This window comes from Oncorhynchus masou, chromosome 30, assembly GCF_036934945.1.
Source record: "Oncorhynchus masou masou isolate Uvic2021 chromosome 30, UVic_Omas_1.1, whole genome shotgun sequence".
NCBI classification, from domain to species: domain Eukaryota; kingdom Metazoa; phylum Chordata; class Actinopteri; order Salmoniformes; family Salmonidae; genus Oncorhynchus; species Oncorhynchus masou.
Window position 1 is genome coordinate 11316147 of NC_088241.1, and position 11906 is coordinate 11328052.

The following is an 11906-nucleotide window of genomic DNA, read 5'->3' on the forward strand; positions in this document are numbered from 1 at the left end:
GGATATTTAGCATGCAGACAGTCCCACAATGGCACCATGAACGACAGTTAAACCACCACCGGTTGTTTCTTTACGGTAGAAGATTGATCTGCGTCTCGAAAGTGTACCATGACGGTTGTCTCAGAGTGCAATGAGGAGAGGGATCCTTCCATCACTGAGTCAGGCGGGTGTCTTGTAATGAGGATATCAGGGAAGAGTCCTTCATTACCCCCCATTACCAGGGAGTAGCTCACATGCCACTAGCTAATGATAGGTGTCCTTGACCTTCATAACCAATCACCAGCTACCACACTGATTAAAAAAGCCAAGCGGGAGAGAGTGAGGGACAAAGAGTGAGTGCCAGGGTGAGTCATGTTATCTTTAATATTTGATACATCCTGGAAGCAGGAGGAGGAATATGAATGTTTTTAATTAATTGAGTCAGTATAAAACATCCTCTCTTTCTGTTTCAGGTGGAGCTGAGATCCTGCATGATTAAAATGACCTTAGAGAACATTCCTTCTTTCAAGGAAATGTACAAAATAAAAATATATTTTGCACCCAGTTTGACAAAACGTGTCTGAATTGACTGGGTATTGTGACTTCTCACTCTCACTCACACAGACACAGACACATAATCACTTCCCCTCCTCACACACACCTGTTTTAGGATGCCGGCAGCCATTTCGTGTCCACAGTCGAAGATGACGTGGAACTCCTTCCCTCTCTTCATCTCCTTGAGGAGAGGCTTGGAGTCCTTGGTATCCGCTGGCAACTGGCGGATCTTCAAGCGGATGTTGTAGCGAGATGGAGCCTTTATGAGCTCCTGTAACCGAATAAGACCTTCAGAGGAAACACAGAGGCAAAAAAGAAGTAAGTATGTGTGAGAGGGAATGAAGCAATGTACAATACATATACCATTTTGAATAGGGAACGGGGGATACGTAGTCAGTAGTCCAACTGAATGCCTTCAACTGAAATGTGTCTTCCATATTTAACCCAACCTCTCTGAATCAGAGAGGTGAGGGGGGCTGCCTTAGTCAACATCCACATCATCGGCACCTGGGAAACAGTGGGTTAACTGCCTTGCTCAGGGGCAGAATGATAGATTTTTACCTCAGTTCGGGGATACGATCCAGAAACCTTTCGGTTACTGGCCCAACGCGCCAACCACTAGGCTACCTGCCACCCCAAATACGTCATGTTAATTCCGTTTCTGTTGCAAACAGTGCAGGCTCCGCATTTTCCAAAGATAAACTACAAATATGTATCTCTGGTAATTGAAGTTTTACTCTGTATTCATTTGACTCCCTTGGTTTTAATTAGTAGTAGATAAGGAAGCTCTATGAATAGATGTCTAATGTCATTCCAATTTTAATGAAATCCATCCATCTGTCAACTTGTCTCGCATCTCTTCCCTCCTCCCTCCTCCTCTCTCCTCATCCTCCTCCCCCCTTTCCCCCTCCTCCTCCTCCTTTCTCCTCCTCCTCTCCCGCTTTCTTTCTCTCCCTTCTTTGCACTATTGCACATTTCATTCCGCTTCCTCATTTCTTCATATTTGTCTGTATCCCTCCTCCTGTTCTACCTCCACCATCTATGTTTCTCTCAAAGCTCTGTTTTGTCTGGCGCCACACGGTATCTTACCAGAGCCAGTACCACAGATCTTGATGCTAGAAGAAAACGGATCACCACAGTATGAATTCCCTTTTGAAAGGGGGAGTGATCAATGCCTTTTATCATTCATCCCTGATACATTGAATTCACGCCCATTATCGATCCGTCTACAGTACTTCCTCTATATTCATTTATCACCACTGCTAAATTATTTCCACCGCTGCAAAAACTATGATTTACAAGATGTATATACTTCTGCCGAAACATGCTTTTAAATGGATAGTCGTTGGCTCAATGACTGGAAGTCTATGGGAACAGCTAGCAAGTCATTGCGCCAACATCTCAACAACAACATTCCTACATAGAGATATAGGACAGGGAGCCACTATGGCTGAAGAATTCTTACAAGTGTTTCCAGTCATCTGTAAGTGCAATCAATAATTTTTTCCCTGGTCCAGTACTGTATAGACCTGCCACAGTAACAGTCACAGTCACAACCATGTAGTTGTTATTCTCTGCAACCTGCAGCCATACAGGCAGTCCCCAGCTGGTTGGCCCATGGCATTATTTGTTTACTTCCTGTTTCTACTTGAGCGCACAGCACCATGGGACACCAGCCCAGCTCAGCTCACAGCTTGTTGTTGAGCTTTGAGCAGCAGCCAGTTCCCAAGCCTTCATTAAATCACTACAACACTCTGTCGCACACTGATGATGATGCCCCACGGTGGCGCCCAGTCGCACGCTGATGATGCGTCATTGCCCGTGACAAAGTGGACACAGTAGACACAATGGAGGGCTGAGGACCTCGCTCACTATGGGTCACTATTAACTTAATTCATACACTGCAGAATACACATACGATGAGCCAGAGAGAGGAAGCAGTCTAGCTATCGCTACAGGCTATGGCTATGACTGAAATAGGCTACCTATTCCTAGTGCACCGATAGTGCATGCCCTGGTCAAAAGTAGTGCACTACAAAAGGAATATGGTGCTATTTCAGACGCAGCCTAAGAAGAAGACCAGCTGGCCTTCTCAATTTGAACAGACACCCTTAGTTAGACTTCATTGCACATCAGCTTGTTTCAAAATGTTCATTACCTGACCATCGCAGTTAGTTTAAATGGCTGCTTTGTTGGCGGCCACAAAGGCCCATGGTGATCACAGTGAATGTTAAGCAGATGGAGGCGCTTGTGAAAATCGGTTGTTCTTAAATCAATTAAAGAGTTATGATCGTTTGTTTCGATCCCAAACTATAATTCTGCTGAATTTTGGAATTCATGCAAAAGTGAACATGCGGTATGTGAGTATGTGTGTGTGTGTGTGTGTGTGTGTGTGTGTGTGTGTGTGTGTGTGTGTGTGTGTGTGTGTGTGTGTGTGTGTGTGTGTGTGTGTGTGTGATGTTGTCCAATCTGGCTGGAATGCTTAGTGTTGCAAGAGCTTTCCACTACAGGAGCTGCACTCAGTGTTTTGCGGTTAGTTAGTTAACATTGATAAAACCACGCTGACCCCTCTGACTGCTGCATTCACTCATCATAAACAACATGTCAGAGTGCCTCATTCTCACACACTTTCCATCTCTCTCTTTCCCCTGCTCACTCTCCATCTTTCTCCATCACTCACTCTCTTCCTCTTTCTCTCTCAATCTCTCTCTCTCCTCTCCCCCTGTCCATCTCTTCTGCTGTCTCCCGTGCTATTCTACCTGGCTGATTCACCCCTCTTCATCACAACAACACTCTGCCTGAGACAGCAATCCAGAGAGAAAGATATGGAGAGAGGGAGAGGGAAGTGGTGATCTGTATAGACTGTGTCTAATGCCTTGTGACTGCCTGCTCCAGGATCCATATTTAACTCTGCATGAATATTTCATCCACTCAAAGCGTTTATTAGGGGCCATCTGGGAGTCTCCTGAGCGTTAAACAGAACAGCCCTGTGATAAATATCCTGTGAGACGAAGACGCACCAGCAGCAACCCTCTCCTCAAGTATTCCGCTCCAAACGTCCTCGAAGAACCGCTCATAGGGTGAGTTTCCACTGCAGATCATCCATCAGAGGTAGAGATGTAGCAGGGTGCATCTCAGTAGTCTAGTTTCCTGACCTTGTCTCCTTTCCTTTGTCTGCACCAATGTTGAACTACATATAGTGTGTATCTCAATAATCTAATGGTCTCGTTTCCTGTCCTTGTCTCCTTCCCTTTGTCTGCACCAATGTTGAACTACATATAGCGTGTATCTCAATAGTCTAATGGTCTCGTTTCCTGTCCTTGTCTCCTTCCCTTTGCTCTAATGTTGAAATACCTTCCTCTCCTCACCTGTTTTCAGAAGCCACTTTAGCCTATTGTGTGATTCTCCTGGAGGTCTATCTATGGCACAGTGAGTGTTGCATGAATAGAAGCGGGAGGCTGACAGGAGTGAGTGGAGTAATGGCTGTGTGATTCACGCACCTCCCCAACAATCTGCGGGTCAAGGTTAATGAAACCCTCTCTGCATCGCCAGCCTTATTTATGTTCCATTAAATGTGTTGAACAAATTGGAAAAAGATTCAAACGTGTTTCCGGTCAAAGGTTTTAATTGTCGTTCAGGAATGTGGAAGGATGGAAGGAAAGAATTCCCCTTTGTGGGAAATACACACATCCATGTGTCTCCTCTCTGCTCATAAAGTGTGGACCACTTTACTCTATGTATTGAGCTTATAACTGTCATTTTAACTGTCGTTACAACTGTCATTACAACTGTCACTATGACTGTCACTATGACTGTCATTATAACCAAGGCCTTATGAAGTTTTCCCTCAGGGAACACCTGAGGGAAAATGACTCTCTCAGTAATGCCTGTACTAAAACCACATTCTTTGCACTGTGCTTCACTAGATGTGCGACAGACACAACAGACACTACACCAGAAGTGTGCTGCTAGCTGATGCTTTCTTCTGTAGTTTGAAGATGGGCGGCCATGTTGTAAGAACACAATGTGGACTCATTAAAGTTAGTTCCCTGGAACATCTGGTCGTCTGTTGCTATGCATGGCGTAGTCGGCACAAGAACATCTTGTCGGAGTTCCAAACAGCTGGTGGACTTTAATTAACATTGCATGTCACCAACAACACTGACGTGACAGGTTCAATAAAACAATCTTAAAAGTTGTACTTGTAGCCTTCCAAATTGTGAAAGTAAGGCTTCAAGTACTGTTTTGTCTATTTCAAAATGGTTCCTGTTCACTGTAAAAACATCCCATATTAGCAAGATATCCATTTAACTACAGAACCATCAGAGTACTTTGACCCTACTATGAAACATACAGCACTTGATTAAACCTATCCAGACCAATAGAATTCAATAGACAGTAACAGAGAAGCAAAAGTACAACCAAAGCGATTAAAATCACGTAGAAAATCCAAATGATCACAGCAAGCTACATCACAGCAGTACCTATTAACCCGACGCAGCCAAAGCTGAATTATCATGGCACTTAGTAGAACGACAGCTAGCGGGCTTCTCTAAACAATCTGCAGCGTGGTAGTGGAGCGTTTGATGGGAATGGTGCGGCTGGTGTGTGTTTTCACTCACACACATCAAATTGAAACAGATTACTGAAGGGGTCCTGGGACTCTAGAGCCAATCACTTCCACTCAACTTGACTCACTCCCAAGTACACTTAAATGTCTCTCAGCCTAAGCAAACACACACACACAGCACACAAACACACAGATGGACGCACACTTGGACGTACGTGCGCACACACACACGGAGACACACTCAAAACACACAAATAAATAGACTAGCAAATCAGAAATGCCTTTTCTTCAAATGCCAAATCGTTCTGCCAAATATAGAGTGAAATAAAACAACCTCTTTTTGATTACAACAAGGCAATCAGCCACTCCTCTGTAAACATTTTGCTACACTGGGTTTTAGGCCGACCTTTCAACTAATGCAATTAAAAAAAAAAGTCAGGCAGATATGGGTCTAAACCTCTCCCATAACAGAATTACACCTATTTGTGTAATGGTTTTCTTCTGGGGAAAGAGAGGCGGACCAAAACGCAGCGTGGTTATTTGTAAACATCTTTAATAATGATGAACAATGAACAATCTACAAAACAAGAAATGTGACAAAACCGAAACAGCCCTATCTGGTGCAACAAACACAGAGACAGGAACAATCACCCACAAGAGAATATGGCTGCCTAAATATAGTTCCCAATCAGAGACAACGATAAACACCTGCCTCTGATTGAGAACCACTCTAGGCAACCATAGATTTACCTAGAGTACTACTCTGACCACAATCCCATAACTACAAAAAACCCCAGACGAAACAAACCACATAAATCCCCATGTCACACCCTGGCCTCACCAAAATACCAACGAAAACACAGAATTCTAAGGCCAGGGCATGACAGTACCCCCCCCCCCCCCCCCAAAGGAGCGGACTCCCGGCCGCCACCTGAATCCACAGGGGAGGCTCTGGGTGGGCGTCTGTCCACGGTGGCGGCTCTGGCGCTGGACGTGGACCCCATTCCAACATAGTCTCTGTCCATCTCCTTCGCATCCTTCGATTGGTAACCCTCGCCGCTGACCCAGGCCTACTAACCCCAACAAAGGGCCCAGCTGGACTGAGGGGTGCCTCACGACTGAGGGGAAGCTCAGGACTGAGGGGAAGCTCAGGACTGAGGGGAAGCTCAGGACTGAGGGGAAAATCAGGCAGGTTGATGGATCTGGCAGATCCTGGCTGGCTGGTGGTTCCGGCAGATCCTGGCTGACTGGCGGTTCCGACGGATCCTGGCTGACTGGCGGCTCCGACGGATCCTGGCTGACTGGCGGTTCCGACAGATCCTGGCTGACTGGCAGTTCCGACGGATCCTGGCTGACTGGCGGTTCCGACAGATCCTGGCTGACTGGCGGCTCCGACGGATCCTGGCTGGCTGGCGGCTCCGACAGATCCTGGCTGACTGGCAGTTCCGACGGATCCTGGCTGACTGGCGGTTCCGACAGATCCTGGCTGACTGGCGGTTCCGATGGATCCTGGCTGACTGGCGGCTCCGACGGATCCTGGCTGACTGGCGGTTCCGACAGATCCTGGCTGACTGGCGGTTCCGACGGATCCTGGCTGACTGGCGGTTCCGACGGATCCTGGCTGACTGGCGGTTCCGACAGATCCTGGCTGACTGGCGGTTCCGACGGATCCTGGCTGACTGGTGGTTCCGGCGGATCCTGGCTGACTGGCGGATCCTGGCAGACTGACGGCTCTGGCGCTGGGCAGACGGGTAGCTCAGGCGATGCTGGGCAGACGGGAAGCTCCGGCAACGCTGGAGAGGAAGGCTCCGGCAGCGCTGGACTGAGGAGCTCTGGTGCCTCTGGACTGAGGGGCTCTGGCGCCTCTGGACTGAGGGGCGGAAACTCCGGTAGCGCCGGACAGGCGGGAGCACCTGTGTTGATGGGACGTAGAGACAGCCTGGTGCGGGGTGCCGGCACTGGTGGTACCGGGCTGGGGACACGCACCTCAGGGCGAATGCCTGGCATACTATGCCAAACCAACAGCCTTCTCTATTCTGTCCAATACATCCTCAACACTCTCAGAATCAGCACTCAGCTTTGCCGACAGCTCCAATTCCATCCATGGCTCCTTACGGTAAACAGGGGGAGTTGGCTCAGATCTGACTCCTGACTCTGCCACACTCTCCCTGTGCCGCCCTCCAATATATTTTTGGGGCTGCCTCTCGGGTTTCCAGCCGCTCTGCCGTGCTAGCTCCTCCTGCTGCTGCTTTTTCTGCTGCTGCTGTTGCTCCTGCTGCACCTGTTGCTTCTCCTGCTGCTGCTGATGCTGCTGCCTCTGTTTACCACGCCGCTTGGTCCTTGGTTGGTGGGTGATTCTGTAATGGTTTTCTTCTGGGGAAAGAGAGGCGGACCAAAATGCAGCGTGGTTATTTGTAAACATCTTTAATAAAGATGAACAATCTACAAAACAAGAAATGTGAAAAAACCGAAACAGCCCTATCTAGTGCAACAAACACAGAGACAGGAACAATCACACACAAGAGACTTAAAGAAAGAGACCTATACTTCCCAATCAGAGACAACGATAAACACCTGCCTCTGATTGAGAACCACTCTAGGCAACCATAGACTTACCTAGAGTACTACTCTAACCACAATCCCATAACTACAAACAACCCCAGACAAAACAAACCACATAAATACCCATGTCACACCCTTTGACAATTTGACACACAGTAAATGACCTTTTCCTCAGAAGAGTTATGCGGTGTACATTTCAATTATGTTTTTTGTTGTGTTGTTTTTTAAAATATATATTTATTGTTTTGTTCTGTCATAAAATGCAACCATAGGGATCCTTGCTGGCAGCTATATAGAGGAAAACTGAGTGAAAACTGAGTGATGGCTATAGAGTGGCTATACAGTGGTGTTGGATGGAGCAGCTGGTCGTTGGGTCGTTAAACCTCTCTTTGCTCTTAGGGACCCCCTCCTCTAGTCTACCACCTCTATGGTTGGTCGGTTGCAGTCGGAGGATGTTGTCATGGAAACCGGGCCATAAACATAGAGCCAGGGTGATTAAACTGTCACTCTCTCCCTCCCGCCATCAATGCAGGAAAGGGGGCTGGGACTGGGGGGAATATTTGTAGGAGTAACCCCTCTAACCCTGCACCATAGGTCATCCCAGCATCTCCATCTCTCCCTCACTACCCAATACAACTCCAGTGTAACATGACTCCCATAACGTTGTGATGTGTGGCTCGGAATACTACCACCACAACACAGAGTGTAGATGCCATTGCCTTTGTACCATTACAAAGTTGAGCTGTTAGAAGAGGGTCATTATGGGTATTGATTTACTTGTATGCTCTCTGGTTCGAGGAGAAACAGCCCAATGAGAAAGCTGTTTCCTATTCCACTCTGAGGCAACATCAGAAGGGCAATGGGGCTGTGAAGGAGTCCCTCCTGAGAGAATTACATGGCATTATAGGGGTTCTGGTACACTGACCTGTCCAATATGTTGGACAATATGTTTTCACACACATAAAAACAGGCAAAGTAAAGCAGACCTACACATTTCCCTGTTTCATACAGGATTACCTGAACCATTCCAAACATCCCATTCAGGTCTATTTCCATCTCATCCTCATATCTTCAACCATTAGCTGTAACGGCTTTCCTCTTCTCTTCTGAGGAGGTGTAGCAAGGATGGGACCAATACGCAGCGTGGTAAGTGTCCATGATACTTTAATAATCACTGAACACAACAAAATACAAAAATAGCAAAGTGAATGAAAAAGAAAACCGAAACAGTCAAGAATGGTGACATAAACCACAAAACAGGAAACAATCACCCACCCCACACAGGTGGGAAAAGGCTACCGAAGTATGATTCTCAATCAGAGACAACTAACAACACCTGCCTCTGATTGAGAACCATACCAGGCCAAACACAAAACACAACATAGAAAAACGAACATAGACAACCCACCCCAACTCACACCCTGACCAACCTAAAACAAAGGCATAACAAAAGAACTAAGGTCAGAACGTGACAGTAGCAACGGGTCCCGAATGGACTGGAGATTCCGGCAGCAGCGGACAGGCGGGAGACTCCGGCAGCACCGGACTGGCGGGAGACTCTGGCAGCTCCGACGTGACAGACGATTCTGGCAGCTCCTGGCTGACGGACGGGTCTGGCAGCTCCTGATTGACGGGCGGCTCTGGCAGCTCCTGACTGGCGGGCGGCTCTGGCAGCTTCTGACTGGCGGGCGGCTCTGGCAGCTCCTGACTGGCGGGCGGCTCTGAGCTCCTGACTGGCGGGCGGCTCTGGCAGCTCCTGACTGGTGGACGGGTCTGGCAGCTCCTGATTGATGGTCGGCTCTGGCAGCTCCTGACTGGCGGGCGGCTCTGGCAGCTCCTGACTGGCGGGCGGCTCTGGCAGCTCCTGACTGACGGACAGGTCTGGCAGCTCCTGATTGATGGGCGGCTCTGGCAGCTCCTGACTGGCGGGCGACCAGATGCGCTGAGCCGGCTTCATGGCACCTGGCTCGATGCCCGCTCTAGCCCGGCCGATACGAGGCGCTGCGATGTAACGCACCGGGCTATGCCTGCGCACCGGGGACACACGGCATAACACGGTGCCTGCCCGGTCCACCTCTCTCCACGGTAAGCACAGGGAGTTGGCTCAGGTCTCCTACCTGACTTAGCCACACTCCCCGTGTGCCCCGCCCCAATACATTTTTGGGGCTGCCTCTCATCTCTGTTGCGCTGCCGTGCTAGTCCCTCATAATGCCGCCTCTCGGCTTTGGCTGCCTCCAGCTCCTCCTGGGGGCGGCGATATTCCCCAGCCTGTGTCCAGGGTCCCTCTCCATCCAAGATCTCCTCCCATGTCCAGGAGTCCAGAACTCGCTGCTGCCCGATACCACGCTGCTTGGTCCTTGGTTGCTGGGTGATTCTATAATGGCTTTCCTCTTCCTCTTCTGAGGAGGAGTAGCAAGGATCGGACCAATACACAGCGTGGTAAGTGTCCATGATACTTTAATAATCACTGAACACGACAAAATACAACAAAAAAAACTAAGTGAATGAAAACGAAAACAGTCCTGAATGGTGACACAAAAAACAAAACAGGAAACAATCACCCACGAAACACAGGTGGGAAAAGGCTACCTAAGTGTGATTCTCAATCAGAGACAACTAACAACACCTGCCTCTGATTGAGAACCATACCAGGCCAAACACAAAACACAACATAGAAAAACGAACATAGACAACCAAACCCCAACTCACGCCCTGACCAACCTAAAACAAAGACATAACAAAAGAACGAATAAGGTCAGAACGTGACATTAGCTCGATGAGCACATGCATTTATTCACTATATATTGGCTCACCCCGTGTCAACCTGCTACGTCCACTAGCACCTTCATTAACAGGGTGTTAGGGATCAGCCAGAATCAATGTTTCCCTAAAGCTGCCTATCTCACACTGAGCCCTACTGAACAAGGGATGTAGGGAACCTGCAGGGCACACATGTAGTGGGGTAATAATAGTATTATATATACCTCACATGCAACTTGTAATAAGACTATGCAACTAGCCTATTAAAATGTATATCAGACTCCATAAAGATAATTTAAATATACAAGCAAGCATTAGGCAATAAGTTGACGTTGACTAGCAAGAATTGCTCTGAGATTTGTCTATATCAAGGACAGATATTTAATTAACATTGTACAATGAATGGATTCACATACAGTACAATGCATAAAGCTTAAGCTACAAGGCAATACTGACATTAAGGAAGCATACTTCTAGGCATATACACTACCGTTCAAAAGTTTGGGGTGGCTTAGAAATGTCCTTGTTTTTTTAAAGAAAAGCACATTTTTTGTCCATTGAAATAACATCAAATTGATCAGAAATACAGTGTAGACATTGTTAATGTTGTAAATGACTATTGTAGCTGGAAACGGCTGATTTTTAATGGAATATCTACATAGGTATACAGTAGAGTGGCCCATTATCAGCAACCACGTTTATAATTTTAAAAGGCTAATTGATCATTAGAAAACCCTTTTGCAGTTATGTTAGCACAGCTGAAAACTGTTGTCCTGATTAAAGTAGCAATAAAACTGTCCTTCTTTAGACTTGTTGAGTATCTGGAACATCAGCATTTGTGGGTTCTATTACAGGCTCAAAATGGCCAGAAACAAATAACTTTCTTTTGAAACTAGCCAGTCTATTATTGTTCTGAGAAATGAAGGCTATTCAATGCGAGAAATTTCCAAGAAACAGAAGATCTCGTACAACACTGTGTACTACTCCCTTCACAGAACAGCACAAACTGTCTCTAACCAGAATAGAAAGAGGAGTGGGAGGCCCCGGTGCACAACTGAGCAAGAGGACTAGTAGCTTCAACTGACAGCTTCATGAAATAGTACCCGCAAAACACCAGTCTCAACGTCAACAGTGGAGATGCCGCTCAGGGATGCTGGCCTTTTAGGCAGAGTTGTAAAGAAAAAGCCATATCTCAGACTTGCCAAAAAAAGAAAAGATTAAAATGGCCAAAAGAACACAGACACTGGACAGAGGAACTCTGGGCTGTCTGTCTCTACCCTAAGCGTTGATTCATCATGCAGAGGCTGTAGAGAAGTCATATTTAGACATTGCATATTCATTTCAATGCAATGCCTTTCTCAAAATCTAAAATATTAATTATTAGCTACAGGATGAACATATTGAAACCTGTTTTGGACACTTCCCTGGTTTCTGTTTTGTTTTGCTTGGTTGGTTGGGAAATAGATTTAAACTGAATTAA

The 11906-nt window shown here is 47.0% G+C and overlaps 1 protein-coding gene across 2 annotated transcripts in view; it reads right to left on the minus strand.

The window, feature by feature from the left end:
• Positions 1–11906, minus strand: part of LOC135522058 (glutamate receptor ionotropic, kainate 2-like) — a 276893-nt gene that overhangs the window by 176840 nt on the left and 88147 nt on the right. For both annotated transcript variants that reach the window (XM_064947973.1, XM_064947974.1), the window contains exon 5: positions 641–822. In XM_064947973.1, coding sequence (XP_064804045.1) covers positions 641–822 — 182 coding nt within the window. The remainder of the gene's footprint in view (positions 1–640; positions 823–11906) is intronic.